The following is a 21,757-nucleotide window of genomic DNA, read 5'->3' as shown; positions in this document are numbered from 1 at the left end:
TTGATAAATCATCTCTGTTTTGCAGATGACATTATTTTAATAACAGACAACATACAGGAGGCACAGAATATGCTGGATATGCTGAATGATGCTTCGGAAAAAGTCGGTTTGAAAATTAACTTGTCAAAGACACAATACATGACAAACCTAGTACTAAGTGGAAATTTAAACATTAATAACATACCTTTGGAACAGATGTGCATATATATAAATATGGGCATGAGATTGTTATTAGAAGGATAATCGACCCACGAAATTCTGAAGAATAAGGTTTTGTCGTGGACAACATTCCCAGCTTTAAAACTAAGGCATATACTGAGAATTTGACTGTTACATACATTTTAATTCGAACTATATGATGTAACATACCACTCATACCACTGTTACAAAATTGAAAATAGCAATAATTTTAATGGCTAACGTTGCTGTGTTATAGAGTTATTAAATTTTGCAGCCTTTCTGTTCTTAACGGCATGATATGTGCAAATATTCGGGATGTTTTAATCAGAATTAGGACAGGGATAGTTGTGAGCAGATTAGATAAGTCGACCAACCGAGAACATTCTAATTATACGAGGGTGTAACAACATTTGTGTATAGACTATGAACACATTGGAGTTCTTTATTAGGCCAGGAGATAATTCTGGTTAATTATTAGTTATCTGTTGTCGTAGAAACAATTATAAGAATTTGTACACAGAGCGATTAAGAATGGATGAACATTTGGTTATTCTGTTTTTGCTCTTTGGATGGCAATCTGAGTAAAAAATGTTTTAGAGCTGTTGTAACAAGATTATAACTAACTGTTTTTCTCAGGTAGAGTTTCTGATAGGCGATGACAGAAAAAAGCAAGTGAGCGTCATACCAATCTACTGTTTCTGCTAAAGTTTCTAATATTGTTTAAGTTAACTTCTTTAAGCAGCATTTGGACGTCGGGACAACGTTGTGCGATAAACGTCGGCGGGGAACGTCGGCACAACCTCGTGCCAACCTAGTCTGCACTAGTTTGGAGAATAATTTTTGGGTCGAAACAACGTTGGATACCGACGTTGGCTAGAAGCCTAATTTAGTACAAACTGCAACGTTGTTTAAAATCCTAATTCACAGAAATACAAAACTAATATGGCGTCTAAGTCGCGTTTTATCCTAAATTGGGATAATTATAGTAAAAATATTATATTTATAATTTAGTTAGAGACATATGTCAGATGGCAGTGAAGGAAAACAAAACAAAAGTATTTAAGTGTGGAGGATGTTTGAAGATCATAATTATTGAAACACTTTAACCGACTCTGTAACTCGTTACCCAAGGTAAAAAGTTAAACGCAAACAACTTTATTGATAAATGTATTGTTTCTACTTTAAAAAATACTAATGGGCCTTGAAATTAAAGAAGTTTTAAAAATTTTCTTGAATTTTTTTTTTAGTAAAATGAGAATAATTTATTCGCATTCGAAAAAATTGTTTCCGCGTATTTTTTAGGGTCAAATATTTCAAGTTAATGTATTCAAAAAGCAGGAATTGCTATTTTAAGAACGAAACATTTTCTTATTTAACAACATGGCGGCTTTAACTTTGTTGTTTTGGAGATTAAGATGGAGTAGTTCGAGTAGTCGCATACTGGACTAATAAAGTCGCAGTTCGGCCTTAACAGGTAGTATACTAGTCGCAAGATTGCCTAATTTAGTCATTCTAGAGTCTAGCTTGTGCCGCCCTCTATAATCTAAATAAACGAGGAAGTGTCGGTAATATATGTCGATGTATATTTAAATTTAGTTTTATATGTACCTTTCTTATGTCCCATTTTAATTAAGTTTTTTTTTTATAAAAACAAAAACAGCACTGAACTGTCTGACTGAACAGAACAATGAATTGAAAATTTAAGATTTAAGGTTATGGTTCAATACAGTTGCAAAAAGGTAGTGACTCTACGTCCTACCAACGTAAGAATAAGGAAATCTAAACAACGTTGGAATTAGTAAAACAGACGACGTTTGCATAACGTTGGAATAGGTCCTGAAACTGACGTCGGAAAACTCTATATTATCCAACGTTGTAACTACGTTGTCCAAATCACCTAAAGATCACTTAAGCAAAAAAGGTTACAAGACAACGTTTATTCGACGTCGCAGAAGCTTCTACTTTGCTATAGTACTAGTCCAACGTCGGCACAACGTTATAAAAACGTTTAAATTTATTTTAATACCCAAGGTAGGGAGCTAACTATTTTTTGTAACTAATCCAACGTTGTGTTTAGTAAATATGTGGTCGCAAGTCGTGAAAATGCTACTTGGGTATGGATGGGTTTATATATAAATCCGTCGTGCAACGTCTCTTGTTGTTTTTAACTAGTTTTATTGGTTTATTTCAAAAGTTACAGATCATATTTCAATGCTATTGGTTTCACGGAACGATGAACGACAAACGGACGCCGATGCGTATGAACTCGACTTAAAATTTTTGAAGCCTGTCAAATTCTTGCCAAATTATAGGTTATAATTTCAATCAAATTATGTCAAATATACCTATTTGCAAATTGCCTTTGCATTTTGGTTCGTGTTATTAGTTCTGTGTTTTGTGTTTTTTGAAGTTAAGTGGAAGAAAAATCGAGGGAAAATTAACTGCAAACCCACAGCACAGTTTATATAGTCTATAAAATGAATAACTTTGAATTTTGACCGTTATTTTTTACCAACATGGCAAATATAAAATCCCTCTACCAAAAAAGTTACTGATATTCTTTAAATTGAGTACCTGAACGAATCAGATAGGTAACTCTTTTTACTTTCGTGAAATAGAAAAGGAAGATAATAGAACAAGTGACAGTTCTTCCTCTTCTTCCAAAAATCAACATGAAATGTCATAATTGTCAAAAGTAAAATGTCATATCAGCTTTTGACATTTCTAAATATTAGACCAATGCCGCTCTAATAGAACAGCCACGGAGCGAGATTTATGACGTCACGCTAGTTAGATACTACGGATTAATAAATATGTTGTAGAATACATGGAAAACATAATTATTCCTCGTATTTTTGGTTTGTATTTAAAAAATGATATAGTTTACATATACAGTTAATAAATACAATATACAGTTAATATACAGTTAATAAATACAATATAATATATACCTATTTATAGTAATAAATGCTTTGGCAAATAAACTATGAACCATACAAATGCAGCAAATGTTTTACAATATACAAATAATGAATAGGTGGTACATAAGATAATGGGTAAAATGTAAAATATATTTTAAATTTTGGGATTTGAAAATCGATCTAATTAACAATAAACATTCAATATCTACTAATAGTGATGTATTATTATTTGCATTCACAAAATTTATTTATATATTATAATGTTTACTGCAATAAATAAAAAAATATATATATTTGTTGTATTTGTATGATTCATAGTTTTATTTGCCAAAGTATTTGTACTATAAATAGGGTATATATATATATTGTATTTATTAACTGTAATTATGTATATTTCATGTAAACTATATCATTTTTAAAATACAAACCAAAAATACGAGGAATAATTATGTTTTCCATGTATTCTACAACACATTTATTAATCCGTAAAATCTAACTAGTGTGACGTCATAAATCTCGCTCCGAGGCTGTTCTATTAGAGACGGCATTGCTTCAGCATGGCCGCAAGTTGCTAACCTAATAAAATTAACACTAGAAAAGACCGCGGGAACTGTCAAATTCAAAGTTATTCGTTTCACAGACTATAGTTAATATTCGGTGCCCAACAGAGAGTTCTATACACCAATAAAGTTACCATCGGTAAAGTTTGTATACCATCTCGTACATGGTTCTAAAAACTGGATTAGCTGTAAAATAACCACATTACACGATAGGTAAATAATACATTTTAGTACTGCAGAAAGATAATGTCAAAAGGTACTAGTGTAAAAAAAAATAAGGTTAAAGTTAATTAGTCAACTTTTAATTCCTTCCAGTTCTTTGTTCCTACTACTCTAGTTGCGAAAATTTAATTGTTACGCTCGGTGGGCTCTGACCCGGTTGGCTAGATCTTGCCACGCCCACTTGGTACCCACTGAGCGAGTATATTAACTCACATTGTAGATTTTAGTTTAGTCATCTGCTGATGATGCTAACATGGTTAACGAAACGCGCGTCCAGTGTAAAAGTAAACGTGTTTTGGTGTATTGTGGTGATTTAGTGTTTCATTTTACTGTGTAACACCAAAGGTTCCAACCCCCAACTATATTAAGTTAACATAAATTAGTTATATACCACAAAAAAATGTCTGTTAGAAAGCCCCATCCAATATACAACAAAATACATTTGAAAATAGTAGTAAGAAGTTCTATTTTTATAAATTTAAAAGGCAAAATCTACCTTTAAATGGGCTTATCATTATACTGCTCCATCTTCATATTATGTTACTTCCTGGTTAATAGTATTTTGTAATCGTCCAACTATACGTTTTCAATATTTAATAAATTAACCTCGAAATTGCGGTTATGTATTGATTAAAAGTTACTTCGCCAATTACGTCAGTAGTTTTAGGTAGAGATGAGCAAAACTGCGATTCTCCAATCGTAATTGAAACTGCGATTGCGATTTTTAAATCGCTGCGACTGTAACCTGCGATTGCGATTTTACTATTTAAATATTGTACTAGGGATATAATTGTCTGTGTATATATCTATAGCTTAACGGTTAAAAAGAGTTAATAAAAATCTCTCTCAGTTCTTTACTTTTTATACGCTTTTTTAACATCTTACAATTTTACTCGAAATACCCAATGTGTGGTACCAAATTATTCGTAAAGAAATGCTAATGAGCCACTCTAGATTGAAATTTAAAATACCATTTTTTGAGTTGACATATGAAATGCCATTCTATTCAGAGTGTTAAGAGTCATAATATACATAAAGTAAATAAAATATCGAGGCTGTCATTTAAAAATCGAAAGTTGTCGTAATTTCCGGTAAAACAGGAAGTGATCGAAACAAATTGAATGTGTTAATAAATCCTAATTTATGTCATATGCTAACATACCAAATCTCGTTTTTTTATCAGAAAAAATAAAAAAGTTATAGGGGCGAACCACTTTTGAGCAACACCCGTTATATTGCTGATCTTGGTACTAGAAAATAATACCTTCTCTATAAATAAATAAAATCAGAGAAAAAATTCAATCGCACTTCAACGGACCACAAAATTATTTCTTCTTCTTCTAGTGCGAATCCATTAATGGATGTTTGCGATAGCATTTTCCATCGCTTCTCTATTTCTGGCGGTGTTTATTAACGACTGTACATCGTGTAGGCCTGTCCACTGTCTAACATTCCTCAGCCAAGACAGTTTCTTCCTTCCGATACCCCTCCGGCCTTCGATCTTGCCTTCGATTAACAGATGCAAGAATTGATATTTGGACACATTATTGACCCAGGTATGCGGTTTTTTTCTTCTTAATCAATTCAAACAATTCGCGCTGTTTGTTGACACGTCTCAGAACTTCTTCATTTGTTAACCTAGGCCGTAACAAAATTACATTCGCAACAAAATCGCAAATTGCAACTCCTAAAAATTCAAGCTCGCAGATAGAAGGTTATCACGGTTCTAGTTTACAAAATTACAATCGCAGCAAAATCGGAAATCGCAGGAAAGTCGCAACTCGCAACTATAGTAATATTGGTTGCCTAAATTGAATCTTGCAAATAGAAGAAATCGCAGTGGCAGTTTCCTATGAGAGCCAATCGCAGCGATTGAATCGCAGTTTGCGATTTATTGCTCATCTCTAGTTTTAGGTTTTAGATTAGTTCACACCTGATAACGGTTATTGATAAATTAATCGAAACATTGTGTAAGTAAAAATAAATAAAGACAATAGCAGTCCAAACTTTTTTAGTTTCAATACTGCATTGTCTACCACATTCAAATAAATGTAAGTGTATAAGCGTCAATATTATTAGAATTTCACGTTAAGTAAATGATAATGTCTTTTCAAAGGTCAAAAATGTTCTTCCTATGCGTCCTCCCCTCTTGGAGTCTTCTTGGACCAGTCCATTTTCTAACTGCACTTTACAGGGTTGCCGTAGTTAACCCAACATACCGCCCCCCTTGAAAGCACTCCGTGTTTCAAAGATGTTAGTCTTCGTTGCTCGGGAAAACACTAATTTTTGTAACAGGACGTTTGAATGTTCCATTGATAGTTTTAATGGTTACTGCACGTGTCACACCATCTGACCCAGGATGCACATGTTGAATACGCCCAATCCGCCATTTGAGTGGTGGTAAGCCGTCTTCCTTTATGATGACAAGCAAACCTGGTTTCAATATTTGATTGTGTTGTTCTCTCCATTTGGTACGGACTTGAAGTTGAGAAACATATTCTTTCGACCATCTGGACCAAAAGTGTTGTACAACTTGTTGACGGTGTTGGTATTTGGATAGTCTAGATGGATGTGTACCCAGAACATTGGTTTGTGGTATAGTTGTAACAGGTTCTCCAATTAAAAAGCAGTAGGATCATCAGGATCATCAGACAGAGGACAGAGAGGTTTCGAATTTAAACAAGCTTCTATTTGACATAGAATAGTGTTAAAATCTTCAAAATTAAAAATAGAATTACCGACTACTCTTTTTTATATGGTATTTAGCCGATTTTACAGCCGATTCCCATAGTCCACCAAAGTGTGGAGCTCTAGGTGGAATGAAATTCCACTGTATTCCTTGATTTGTTAAATTGTTTGTTAATTTGTCACCATTAATTTGGAAAAAAGATTTTAACTCGTTGTTTGCCCCAATAAAAGTTGTACCTTGATCCGAAAACATTTGTGTACATTTACCTCTTCTAGACATGAATCTATGAAGAGCAGCCAAAAACATTCAGTTGTTAAATCACTAACTAGCTCCAAATGCACCGCCTTTGTAGCGAAACAAACAAACAGTGATATATATGCCTTTTGTGGTGTTAAATTTACGGCCATTACGATCTTTAATTGTGAATGGACCTGCATAGTCAACTCCACAGAAGGAAAATGGGGAGAAGCTGTTATACGCGATTTTGGTAAGTTACCCATGATGTATTGTACGGATTTGGCGTTAAATCGAAAACACTTCACACATTTGTGATATATTTTTCGAACTAAATTGCGTCCATTAAGTGGCCAATATCTCTGTCGTAAAGAAGCTAACATAGCCTGAGGACCAGCATGTAATAAATTAATATGCTCGTTTTCCGCAATTAAAATTGTAAGTTTGTGTTTTGCGGGAAGGAGTATAGGATATTTTTTCTTTCGAATGTATAATCAGAATTTAGTAAACGGCCTCCAACTCTTATAATTTCGTTGGATTCATCAAAAAATGGATTTAGTTTAAGTAATTTAGAACCTTTAGGTAATTTATTCATTTTACGTAAGGTATTATAATCTTCAGAAAATGATTCGATCTGAACTAGTTTAATTAGGATAAAAGAGCACTTGATATCTCATCTAAACTTAAAGGACCGCTAAAATGTGTTATTTTAGTTTTGCGAATGTTTGTTTTAAATCGTAAGACATAAGCAAGTATACGACAAAGTTTTGTAAATTTTGAACAATTTTCTAAAAGCATTAATATGTTATTTTCCTTTAAATCGTTTTTAATTAAGTGTACTGCTGTTATATTACGTAACTCTGTTTCATCAATTTCCTTAGAAAAATTAAATTTGCAATGTGGCCAATTAATTTCTTCACTGACCAACCAAGAAGGTCCCGTAAACCAAATTTTAGTGTCAATAAATGTTAAAGGAGTTATACCTCTAGTTAGAAGGTCTGCAGGATTATTATGAGTATTAATATATCTCCACTCTTTTAAATTTGTAAGTAATTGAATCTGAGCCACCCTGTTAGCAACAAATATCTTTAGCAGATGTGGAGAAGTATTTAGCCAGGATAGTACAATAGTGGAGTCACACCAGTATACCTTAGATTGTATATCAAATTGCGTAGAATTCAAAATACTATTCATAAGCTCAGCAAGTAGAAGGGCCCCACAAAGTTCTAGTCTTGGAATAGTATTAAGTGCTAATGGCGATACTCTGGATTTAGAACAAAGAAGATTAGAAGTAACATTTCCCATAGCATCAGAAGAACGAATAAAAATACATGCTCCATAACCAGTTTGAGCAGCATCACAAAAACCATGCAATTGTATTTCGACTGCATTTGCACAAAGAACTAATCTAGGAATTTTAAGTTTATTTAATTGAATAAGTTGGGTTCTATATGTGGACCAACTTGTATGCAGATCCGCAGGTATAGATTCGTCCCAATCAATTTTAATCTTCCAAAGTTGCTGTAGAATGATTTTGGCAGTCATCGTGACTGGAGTCAAAAGTCCCATTGGATCAAAAATTTGAGCAATTGAAGAAAGTATCGTGCGTTTAGTAGTCTTATCGGGTATTTCGTGTTTAATATTAAATTGCAATGAATCAGATAGAGAATTCCAGAGTAAACCTAGCGTCTTAGTTTGGTTGTCATAATCAAGAGAAATAAATATGTCATCGGAATCTGCAGTGATAGATTTATCATTAGATAGCCATTTTCGTAGATTCATTCCATATTTATGAAGAGTTTTATAAAGATTATCTTTTAGTTCCTTTACATCTTGTGGGGTTTGTCCACCAGTGAGAAGATCGTCTACGTAAAAATCATGTAAAATAATATCACTAATGTTAGGATTGTCATTCGCTTCTAGATGTCCTATCTCCTGAAGAGAACGAGTAGCAAGAAATGCAGCAGAAGCTGTTCCATAAGTCACAGTATTAAGATTATATACGAGCAGATCCTGATTTCTATCAGGACGCCACAGAATTTTTTGTAGATGACGTTGGCTTTCGTGGAGATAAATCTGTCGATACATCTTCTCGATGTCTGCGCTTAAAACAATAGGATAAAATCTGAATCGTGTTAAAATATTAAATAAGCTGTCTTGAACGTTAGGTCCCACCATTAATAAGTCATTTAATGAATATCCAGAAGTTGATTTAGAAGAACCGTCAAAAACAACTCGTAGTTTTGTTGTAGTTGAATCCATTTTAAAAACACAGTGATGTGGTAGGAAAAATCCAGATATGTCAGTTTGATCATTGGCTAAAGTCATGTGATTTAAATTTTGATATTCAGTTATGAAATTTTGGTATTCTTTTTTCAAATTAGAATTTTTCTCAAACCTACGTTCCAAATTTAAAAATCGATTAATAGCAGTATTTTTCGAATCACCTAAAATGTCTTCAGATTGTTTGAAAGGTTGTTTAACAATAAAACGTCCGTCAGAATTTCGCTCAGTGTTTTTTGAATAATGTTGTTCACAGTAAGACTCTTCAGTCGATAAAAATTTATTTTTATGAAAATCTTCAATTTCCCAAAATTTGTGAAGTTGTTGTTCAATATTTTGATTAAAATGGCATGTTGTTTTATTGTGAAAATTATTAATTATAGGCCCTGAAATAATCCACCCAAGTTTTGTCTTATGCAAAATAGGAAGTCCAGTTCCCAGTTTTATTTGCCCAATGCTAAGTAGTTCCCAAAATAAGTCAGCGCCGATCAGTAAATCAATTGGTTTTGAAATGTTAAAGTTTGGGTCGGCTAATTGTATATGTTTTGGGATGTTTAACAAAGTGTGATCAAAAGATACTGAGGGTAAATTTCCCGTAATTTCAGGTACAACCAAGCAAGTCAATTTCGCTTCATAATTTATTGTAGCAGAACGTATTTTAACAATAACCTTATGTTTAAGTATTTCAGATATTTGATTAATCCCAGAAACAGAAAATGATGTTTTTTCCTTGGTTAAATGTAATATATCACATAGTCTCTCAGATATAAAATTGGATTGACTACCACTATCTAATAAAACTCGACAACTATGTAATTTTCCGTTAGAGTCATATATATTAACATTAGCTGTTGATAGCAAAGCAACATTTGTCGATAAATTATTAATTGTAAGCGTTGTTGAAGTTGAAGGTGAAACTAAAGGTGTGTTTGAGTTGGATGGTGTATCTATTCCTGTACTAACTTTATCATGAGTTCTAGGATTTTCATTGAAATGTAATAAAGTATGATGAATTTTACCACACTTTTTGCAACCAGACGATTTACAGTCTTTTGTTACATGATTAGAACCAAGACAATTTATACAGAATTTCTTTTTCTTTATATCACTAAATCTTTCAGTGGGAGAAAGACTTAGGAAAAAAGTACAGTTATAAATTGTATGATCACCTTTACACATCGAACATTTATTTTCTGTTGTTAAAAATGTTTTAAAATCGCGTTTAAGAGGTGGTTCATTTTTATAATTCTTCTGTGATTTTGATATGTAATTTGTTTCAATAGTTTCTAATATACGGCATTTTTCTTTTAAAAAATCTATAAGTTCGTTATAAGTTGGTAGTTCAGTGTTAAAAATTGTAGATTCCCAAGAACGTCTTGTAGCATTATCAAGTTTGGAAGTTATTATATGTATAATAAGTGCGTCCCAATGTTCTGTAGGAAGTTTCAAAACCTTTAAGGCGTTTATATGTTTCTGAACACCGTCTAGTAGCATTCTTAAACCTTGATGTGATTCTTTAGTGAGAGATGGTAAATTAAAAATTGATTTAATGTGATTATTAACAAGTAAAGGTTTATTTTCAAATCTGTCTTGCAGAATATTCCAAGCAATTTGATAATTATCGTCACAAGCTTCTAGAGATGAAATAGTTTCGTTTGCTATGCCTCTTAGAGAAAGACGTAGATAGTGAAATTTCTGTGTAGATGTTAGTGAATTATTATTATGAATGAGTGATCGAAAAGTGTCTCTGAAATAAAGCCATTGATCATGGGCACCATCGAATGTGGGTAAATTAATTTGTGGGAGTTTTATCGATGCAAAAGTCATATTATTATCAGTGCCTGTTTGTTGTACATTTTGAGAGTTCAACTCTGCATTTTGTTTTGTAATAATATTGTCTAAATATTTTTTGGCTTCAGATGTAATACGGTAAAACTGATTTTCAAAATTTTCACGTTGTTCTGAATGTGAATCGAAATTTTTGTCAAATTCAGGGTCTAAGTTTTCAATGCTCATTTGAACGTCATTAAAATCATCTAAAAATGTAGTAGCCTTAAGTAATCTGTTTTTTAATTGTTCTACTTCTTCAAAAGGAAGGTTTTCCAAAGACTTTTTTAAGTTAAAGTAATTTTCAAATCGTGTGAGAGCTGCTTTAATGACCCGTCTTTTGTTTTTAAGTTCATCAGTCATTTTAACGTATTTAAAATTTAAATAGTTATGTTAAAGATGTAATAAGTAAATGTTTGTTTAAATCCCTCAATTAAAATAATTAAAATAAGTACAAGAAACGTGTTAAGTGGCTTAAATCGGTTAATTACAGCATAGGTAAAGTAATTCAATATAAATCGATAAAAATCGAATAAAGTGAGCAAATAATGGCTTGTAAAGTAGGTAAAGTAAAGGAACAAAAAAGGATGCACACTAACCTGTAGCGATAGCAAACTTCTTGTGGTAACAATTGTTGAATAAAAAACATTAAATTGCGTTGTCAATTGTAGTTGCTGTTTTTCCAAATTCTTCGCCAAATATCCGGCTCGAAGGACCAAAAAACTTATGTATAAGCGTCAATATTATTAGAATTTCACGTTAAGTAATTGATAATGTCTTTTCAAAGGTCAAAAATGTTCTTCCTATGCGTCCTCCCCTCTTGGAGTCTTCTTGGACCAGTCATAGACTTAAAATAAAATATAGACTACACTATTTACATCTCAACGCGGACAAACAACCTTTTTTGTACACATGTTTACTTCTGGGTACAGTCGACCGAGCCTTCCTCATCCAGCCTATGTTGTCACGTCTTTAATATTATCAATATTTTTTTTCTTGTTATACACATATATTGAGATATTAATACTACAGTTTAATAAAGTAGGTTTTAATATTCCATAGATGTATTAAATAGTCCTTATACTACTAAATTATAAGTCGGATACTGTTTAATAAGGATAAGTTCTTTACAATATGACAACACCGATTAGAGGCGAGGGAGCCTATTCATTCATTTATTACCTTGTAGTACGTGTCGCACGTGTGCGGTAAAGCTTTGTTGTCGCTATCTCCCCGGCTGTATTAACGCATTTTCTTAGCTTGTAGTCCTTAAGTGTTTATTTTATTGACTTTTTCTGTTCAAAAACGATAAAATATGGTTCGCCAGTGCCAAATTTGCAAGAAATTTGACTTAAATAATCCATTTAAGTCTTGAAACGACTTTTTGACCGGTAGGCAACTCTCAATTTACCCATTGGCAGTCAGTGGCGTTGTTGTAGAAAGGCGCTTATTTAGATAATATTTTAGTAAAATGTAAAATCTGAATTTTTTCTTTTACATTACATTATTTACTTACATTGTAACAAAATCATAATTATAACCCTATTAATAATTAATAATGTTTTTATTAAAAATATATTCCGGTTTATTCTAAAATTATCTTCAGAATCTAAAATAACATGTGAATTTTAAAATGATATTACATTATGAAACAATATTTTTTAATATACCGGGTCGTCTCAAAAGTGGCTCAACCCTATAACTTTTTTTATTTTTTCAGATAAAAAAACAGATTTGTATGTTAGTAGGTATATGACATAAATTAGGATTTATTGACGTATTCAATTGTTTTTGGTCTCTTCCTGTTTTACCGAAATGATTACATCTTTTTTATTTTTAAAGGCACCCTCTGTATATTGCTACTTTATTCGATAAAAATGACACTCTGAATAGAATGACATATCATATGTCAACTTTTGACATTGTCGCTTAAAAACATATCCTATTTTAAATTTCAATCCAGTTTTTCTCAATCCACTAAGTTTTAATCAAGGAGCCTTGGAAAAACAGTTTTGATCGTCTAATAGGTTTCGTGTCTTGTCTAGGCCGGTTAAAAGATGTACAAATCGTATTTTTAATCATACATATGTCAATTTTTTCAAATGGAACAAGGGTGACTCATTAGCATATTTGGAAAAAGCATTTTTTTATGAATATATTGATACCACACACTTGGTATTTCGAGTCAAATTGTCGTTATGAACCGCGTGTTACAATTACAATTAAACCATATGCGAAAATGTCAAAAGTTGACATATGATATGTCATTCTATTCAGAGTGTCATTTTCTATCGAATAAAGTAGAAATATACCGAGGGTGCCGTTTAAAAATTAAAAGTTATAGTCATTTCCGGTGAAACAGGAAGTGACCAAAAACAATTGAATGCGTCAATCAATCTAATTTATTTCATATACTAACATACTAAATCTTCTTTTTTTATTTGAAAATATAAAAAATTATGGGGGATGAGCCACTTTTGAGACGCACCCGGTATAATAAAGACAGTACCGAGTTAAATAAATGTAGTTTTTATTTTATCCACTTCCTATCACCTTCCTTGCTTTAATGGAACAGATTTATGTTTTCTCTAATTTACATAATAAGACATCACTTAACCAGAAAAAAATTACAACAATCATATTTTTTTCTCTCCTGTCGCCGATTCTATTATATCTGTGGAATAGATCCTGTTTTGATTAATATTAGGGGTTGTAAATGTTTGACTAAAATTAATAATTTATTATTAATTTCAAAAATTACCTAATTTCGATTATAAAATTTCTTCTATAACGTGTATTTTATTATTTTTATCCTTTTTGGACTCTAAATTGTTTTTCTAAACTTTTATTTAAAAACCTGTCCTAAATCTTAATAAAATATAAAAAGTTTAAATACGATATATTTTTAATTTAATTATTATAGCTTCATTAAAATAAAAAATTACCCGGCTATGATACGGAGAGTTCAGGTGTACTTGAGAAACGAAAGACAGTGTTGTGTTTCTCGGCAGAGTCGTCAGGGAACGACCGTTACGACAGAGACAACCTATCTATCGCTCGTGTCGCACTCGTTATAACCTAAAACAATAACACAACAATAACAAGACAGTGTCTGACCGCATGTTCCAGCTATTTATGAATGAGATGCTCAGTCTATATTTTATTTTAAGTCTATGGGACTAGTCCATTTTCTAACTGCACTTTACAGGGTTGCCGTAGTTAACCCAACAGTAAGCGTCTTTTCCAGTTTCTTAGAACAACACTTTTCAAATTATTGTTACCTTTGAAAATAAAAATATTTTTATTGTAAAAGAATATAACATGGGATAATATTGAATAAGAAGAAAGATTAAAGAACATCTATCTATTTCTCGTCTCAAATAAAAATAATAAATATCGATTAAAGTTCCGAATCATTGTTTCCCGATTCAATGATACAAGCATTATTTTTTACTTTAGTCAAATAGAAAGATAAAGGAATATTTATATTTTTAATTATCTTTGATATGATATCTAATACTGATTTTCTACCAAGTTACATAGAATCTTTCTTTAATGTCCTATCGAGTTTTCTCGAAAATGTTTGTCCATTTTAACACCTTTTTAATTAAGTTCTTTTATAAGTTTCGATCCACCAGATTCGCTTAGCTATAATGCAGCTTGCTTTTTCCGTTGCTTTTTTCCAATCTTCTAAATCGTTCTAAAATCGCTATGTAAATGGTTTTTGTAAATCGTATTAATACAGTAGCCTCTAATGAAAGTGTTAATTTTCTTATTTTAATTAAATCGCTTATACAACGCTTTAAAAACGTTTTATGAGTACAAAGGTTATATCTGCTAATTACACAAAGACATCGATAAGAGGACATTTTTACAAAACTGACCTATTTAGTTGAAAGCTTTACTGCAGGCTCTGTTTGACAGAACCAGAAACGACAATGAGAATGAAATGATCCGGGAGTATACAGGGTGTTCCAGTCTGAGCGTGCAGTTTCTAGAGAACTACAATATCTAGATCAACGAGATCACGAGATCTATTGATTGAAAATATTTCAATTACACTTTAAAGCTATATCTGACTCAATCAGATTTAGTTTTAAGGCGTATCTTTTAGCTTTCGTTGACATTAAGTGTCAGACAATTTATTTCCTTCTGTCAAAAAACGAATTATTTGTATTGCGTATATTATAAATACTGCTGGTAAAACTTTATTAAGTGTATTTATAAAAATATACCTCATATTTTAGCGATAGCTAATGGCAATAATGGCAATATGACATGGCCAGCTATAGTTTTACATCGCGTGACGCTACTGATTAAAAAACAAAAAAATATACCCTTTCAAACTAAATCTTAAATAACTTCAAAAACGATTTATTTTAGATGCAAAAACATGTATAATCAAAAAGTAACGAATTAAAAAACATTTTCACTACTGTATTAAAATAGTGGGTTTCCATTTGAAAGAATGATTTATGATAATTTTTTAATCGCTCAATTCCACGACAGCTACAGCCAATATTATATGACATTCAAACATTTTAATTTTTGAAATAGATAGCTCCATATGTCTTCTCTTTATCACTAAATTTGTCGTTTAGACTATACAGATTTTTTTTTCCAGGCAGCTTTTTCCTCCAAAAATTGTATTTTTTTTTTCTCAAAAACGGTGAACGTTAGGTATAGAGTGTTTGATATCAAAATTCATAAACTTTTACAGAGAATTTAAGTATGTAATAAAAAATGGGGGTACTCTTCGTCAATTTCCGGTATTTCCGGTAAGTACCGCCTTATTAAAAATATTTTTAATCAATAGATCTGGTTGTGAAACAGTAATGTGCAAAAAATTTCCGATCTAGATATTATAGTTCTCTAGAAACTTCTAATGCACGCTCGGCCTGGGACACCCTCTATATTTCACAAGAGAATATTAAAGCGACTAATTTCAATACATCACATGGGAAAAAGATATTGTATTGGAGCTTTCCCCACCAGCCAAACAAAAGCTCTACGAACGGGTTTATTGTCCTTAACGCCCAGAGACGGCAAAAATCATAATAAATTATGCAGGGGCGGATCGTGAATTTGTGGGGCCCTGGGCTGAAACTACTTAGGGGCCTACATAAGTACTCAACTAATAGCCATATCAAAAAACTGTTTCTATAATGATATATTATTATTCTTCTTCTTTACGTGCCGTCTCTTTCGTGGAGATTGGTGATCACATTGGCAAAATATTCACGATTCTCGGCTTTCCTTATAAGTTCCTCAAAAGTTAGGTGAGTCCAGTTTCTGATGTTTCTCAACCAAAATAGTTTCTTCCTGCCGAGACCTCTCTTTCCTTCAATCTTACCCTTAACTATCAATTGTAAGACGTAGTATTTTTCATTTCTCAATATATGCCCTAAGTATGATGTTTTTCTTATTTTTATTATATTGAGCAATTCTCTTTCTCTGCCTATTCTGCTGTAGACTTCGGTATTTGTGATATGTGGATTTAAGTAACATAAATGTTACTTAAATCTACGCAAGTATTAGTTGTACAAAAGGCGACCTTATTGCTGTGGTAGCAATTTCTTCCAGGCAAACTTTGGGTGAGAGAGAAACGGAAATAGTGATATTTTATAAGAATATAAAAAAACAATAAAACAATTTTATTTATTTACTTATGAATTAGTAAAAGAAATTGATAGGTTGTAGTCACAGAAATTGACAGTTATTTGGTCATCACATTCCAAGTCTTTTGTTAGATCACAATTTATGGAAAGAAGTGATAAATTATTTAGTCGATGGTTCGACATTGTTGTCCTATATTTATCTTCTACATAGGACATCTTGGAGAAGGAGCGTCACAGCTAGTGATTGGCAATGTTAATAAAATGTTTAAAATGGTATAGCAGTTAGGGAACACGTTAATAAGTTTATTTTCATACATGAGCATAAAAATGTCACTGCAAGAGGTGTAAGACTCAGACATAGATTGGAGTAAGTACGATTTTAATTGAATGCACTCATTCACTAAATGCTCGTCTACGTCATCGGGATAGTAATCAATAATATGACGTGCAATTTCCAAATCTATGTTTTCGATATTTTTGTCTTGCAAATCCATTAAAAATTTGAATTTTTTGCTATATGTCTCATAGACTTGTCTCCTTTTATTTAAATCCATAATCAGCTTATCCAACGCAACTTTTAACGTGTCTCTTTAAATCTTTCTGCGCCGTATACTGAGAATTCACCTGTAGAATTATCTGAAAATTTTGGGATAATGCGTCTCTTGTTTATGTAATTGTAGTCTATTATTACACTAGTACTTAATTTTTTAGCTTTTTCGTCGTATTCCTGTAACTTTTGATCTGATTGATGTCGTATGTTGCTCACAAAGTCTTTTAAAGAAAAAATTAACTTGTTGCCTTCAGAAATGTCTAAACCAGGGCTCTGTATTTTTTTATTAACTAAATGAAATCTCTCCAAAACTTCTTCCCAAAAGATAATCAAAATTGCAGTCTCGAGTTTCGCCATTTTATTGAATAAATTTCGTGCCTCTTTCCGGAAATCAACTTTCTCAACCTCATTTTCGCTGAAACTTTTGAAAATTTTCATAATGTCATCATAATTATTTTTAAGGCTTTGACAACATCATAGTGGCAAGGCCATCTTGTCTGGCTCAAACTTTTAACCTGAATTTTAATTTTATTTCACGATTCAACAGTTCCCACCTATGGGTCTATTGTTTTTCGCGGGGCCTGGGGGCCCCTTGTAACCTCGGGGCCCTGGGCTGCAGCCCAAACAGCCCGTAGGTAGATCCGGCCCTGAAATTATGCAATGAAAGTTGTAACTAAACCGAGCCATCTGAATTATCATGTTGTATTTCCTGATGAAAATCTATATTCTAACCGGCAGACAATTGCTAGACCTCTTGGCATCCGTTTTGCAGAATTTATGAGAACCGCTGGGTTTTTGCTTCTCCCTGAAGTCTTTAGGGAGGAAGGGAGGAGGGAGGGGGTTGATTCTCTCCCTTGAACTGACATGGATATAAGATTGAATTGATGTATGACAGTACATAAAGAAGTATACTGTTATCACGGGTGATACAGTTTTTCCAAGGCCTCTCTTCTGGAACTAGTGAAACCAAAACTATGAGGTTATAAAGGTATAAAGATTGTTTTAAAACACAAGGCAGAGTTGGTTATACCTTTGTAATTAATGGGAAATCCCACTCCTGTAGTTTGAATGGGTGGTCATTTGTGTTCTTTCCAGAACAGTAATATAAAAAACTACATATACCGGATGTTTCTCAAAAGTGGCTCACCCATATTTTTTCAGATAAAAAACGAGATTTGGTATGTTAGTATATGACATAAATTAGGATTAGTTGACGTATTCAACTGGTTTCGGACATATATTGTTTCACCGGAAATTATTACAACTTTTGATTTTTAAATGGCACCTTTTTATTTTTTACTTCATTGAATTAATTTTGGGGCCCTGTTCTGTGATGGCCAAATAGATCCGGAAATTCCCGGTACTTTCAAAACCGGGATTTCCCGGTTCTGAATCCTAACTGGGAGTATTAATTAGGGTTTTTGGAACCGGATCAGTTTTTCGGAACAGAGAATTTCGGTACAATGGCTCTAAGGATTATAGTCTGGTTATCGGTACTATATCCTTAGAGTACTGCAAATTTGTTTTCAATGATTGTGCAGTTCATCAATCGGTAAGCAAAGGATGGTTTCCAGAAGAAAAAACGACAGAAAATCGCGTTTTAAATGAAAATAATATCAAATTATTAAGTAAATCACTCATGAGAAAATTAAAATGAACAGAAGCGAAGAAAAAAAACATATAGTTAACTTAAAATTTACATCAAACAACATAACTAAATTTGAAAAAAAAACTACATTTTTAATTAAAAATATAAAAACATTACTTAAATATTTATATTTAAGTACCATGAATGAGTAGACAATGATTCAGTATTAAAACTAAAAGAATTTCAGACATCCATTGTATATATTTTGCTTACACAACGTTTCGGCCAGAAGTATCACTGACCGTTATCAAGTGTGAACTAAACTAAATACTTTTTTTTTTGGTGAGGGGGTGGTTTAAAAATCTTTTATAGACGAATAGTGATCATTTCCATGACCATCTCGAAAGAGATAGTCATAGGAATAACCCCTAGACAGTGTGGGATTCGGAATACCCACTAAAAACGATCCACCTCCGAGGAATCAGCGGCCGAAGAATGGCAGCTCTTATTCCTGCTTATGTGTTGGGGAAGGGAAAGGGCGAAGCCCTGGGTGCCTGAGGCTAGTATTGGGATGCAAGATTTAGGAGCGATTGGACACTACGTCCAGAAGAGGTTTGTGATTGTCCGGAAGACTGTTTTGGGAGGGGGATTTGGTACCAAAGAATGGAGATTAGATCATAGGGGGTAACATACTTGTAAGTATGTTTGAAACCATGGTTTTGACATGACTGGCTACTTGTTCAAGTAGTTGTTTTTGGAGTTCTTGGTTTATTGAAGAGATGGGAAGGAATGACGCAGGGGTATTTCCTTGTGGCGAGTTGTTGAGATTGCTTTTGAGCACTGAAGCATAAAGTGTAGGATTTGGAGGAATAGGAGTCGGGACCTTTGGGGGTTCCGGCTGACTAAGGATGTTAGTATTGGGATTGGGATTACGATTTCTCGGATTTTTTGGGCATGAATTATGGCTGGCTGGATGCGGACCTCCGCAATTTGAACAAATTGCAGGTGCATCAGCCTCTTTATCACAGGATTTGATGTGATGGGATTTGGCGCACCTCACGCAACGCGGGGCCGCAAAGCAGTTCGAGGCAGCATGGCCGAATTGCTGGCAATTGTGGCACTGACGTACCCCATTACCACGCCTCGGCGTCACCACTCGAACCCTCCGCGAGCCCACATGCGTGATGTCGAAGATGTGGGTTTGGTGTTTGGGTACTCTGACTTTGACGACGGCCATAGGAATACCGTTTTGTGAGAGACATTGGATTTCTCTGACCTCGAAGCCTTGGGAAGTAAGGTCTTCAATTATTACCGAGTTGTCGACAAAAACTTCTACACATTTGATTAGGACATTTAGATCCCTGTCTTCAGGGGAAAAATAAGTATGGAAGGGAATTTGCTTGTTTTTGAGATAGTCGACGATGGCCCTATGGTCATCAGAGGAAGAGGGTGTAATTCTAATGCCGAGAGGCACAGTTTTTGCTTCTGAAAATCAGATTTTCTGCTCTTTGAAAGCTCTTGTGATGCTCATCCAGAGACGAGTATCACGAAGTACGACTTGGGGAGGCTACTTTGGCCCTTTGGATTTAGATTGTGGTTCCTGCTGCGTTTGAGGAACAGCAGGGGGAGTTCTAGGTCGTGGCACCTGCTACGTTTGAAGAACAGCAGGGGGGGTTTTGGGATGGGACGCCTGTTGCGTTTGAGGAGCAACAGCGGGAGGGGTTTCGATTTTTGGGACCTGACGTTCCGGGCAATCGGGCTTATTTTTATCGGGATTTGTTCCTGATGATGATGTGATGGGTGGGGATGGTGGTCGAGCTGGGGAGGCCTCCCTTGAGGCTAACTTTATCTCTGGGGTTGCAAGAGACTCGTCAGAACTGGCCTGACGCGTCTTCTTAATGATGACGTTTCTACTGCAGCTTATTTCGTTATAAGTGATTTTATGACGATCAAGAATTGTTCGAACTAGATTTTTCTTTTCTCTAAAGAAATGATAGGAATAGATTAGTTCTTGAATTTCTTCAAGGGAGAAATCCCTTGACCTTGCCTGATGAATGGATCAGGATGGGTTGCGATCTTGCGATCGACAGGAAATTGTATGGGTTTGGAGTCTGAATATAAGGAATCTGAATCTAGAGGAGTTTTTTCTAATCTCGGGAGATTAGCCTTATTTTTCTTGGGAGCCATGATAGGCGGTTGGGAAAAAGGAGAAACGACCCTTGGAGAGGGCCGTATTGAGCGGAGCTTGCTCTGAAGAGTCGAGCAAGCTTGTGATGTAAGGAAGCACTTACCGAGCGCGAGGCACTACCGAGCGCGAAACACTATGAGGGCTGTGATGTTCACTGAACGAAGCGCGGTACTCGAATCGACTGACCACTGACGACTGACTGACCAACTGACCAACTACTGTAAAAAAACTAAATACTAAAACTACTGAGCTTTATATACTAGAGGCGAGCCCCATGAATTAGTTGGGTGCAGTCAACCATGAGGTACATACACTTCCACTAAGAATACCTGCATTGGAGCGTTTTATGAGTGGCTGTCATATTGTTGTTTGTTTCGTTGTTGTTGTTTGTATTGAAGTTTTTGTACTTGGATTGCTAAAGATTTTATTATTTTTAGAAATGAATACGGCCTGTTTAAATTTGCGCCTTTTCCAATGGTGTCCCTCGTGGGGCTCCTCGTGGACCTTCCCACTGTGATACTCCTGTCCGAAACGTTGTGTAAGCAAAATTAATAAAGACAATGGAAGTGCAAAATTCTTTTAGATAATTTATTTATTCAATAACTGCTAATAAACATTATAGAACAGATTCAAAAGAACTTCAGAAGTAAGAACAATAATATAGCTTCACTACTTATTTAGGAGAGTTTGATTTCGGCCGCTAGAAAGTACCAATAGCCTTTTGCATGTAACAGAAAATAATTTTTTTTGTTACCGAGTCTCAAAAATACCGAACGAACCAGGAATTAATAATTTCGAGCGCCGGTTCTGAACCCTAATATTTATATTAAAAGACCGGGACAAATTTAGTATATTGAAGCATTTTAATTAAAATAGAAAAAAAATAAACGCTAAATT

The 21,757-nt window shown here is 33.7% G+C and overlaps 1 protein-coding gene across 1 annotated transcript; it reads right to left on the bottom strand.

Moving 5' to 3' along the window:
- Window positions 1-7,454: 7,454 nt before the first annotated feature.
- LOC115887891 lies at window positions 7,455-11,279 on the bottom strand. The gene has a single exon (XM_030907414.1). It carries the CDS (start codon window positions 11,277-11,279, stop codon window positions 7,455-7,457), a length of 3,825 nt encoding a protein of 1,274 aa, XP_030763274.1.
- Window positions 11,280-21,757: the final 10,478 nt, after the last annotated feature.

The sequence above is a fragment of the Sitophilus oryzae genome, unplaced genomic scaffold (genome assembly GCF_002938485.1).
Source record: "Sitophilus oryzae breed Bouriz unplaced genomic scaffold, Soryzae_2.0 scaffold_679_pilon_pilon, whole genome shotgun sequence".
NCBI classification, from domain to species: Eukaryota; Metazoa; Arthropoda; class Insecta; order Coleoptera; family Curculionidae; genus Sitophilus; species Sitophilus oryzae.
Note: the sequence above shows the minus strand (reverse complement) of the source record. Positions and strands in the feature narration are given on the sequence as shown.

What these genes read in the sequence shown, in the direction of transcription:
- LOC115887891 (XM_030907414.1), bottom strand. Translation starts at nt 11,279, where the DNA reads ATGACTGATGAACTTAAAAACAAAAGACGGGTCATTAAAGCAGCTCTC.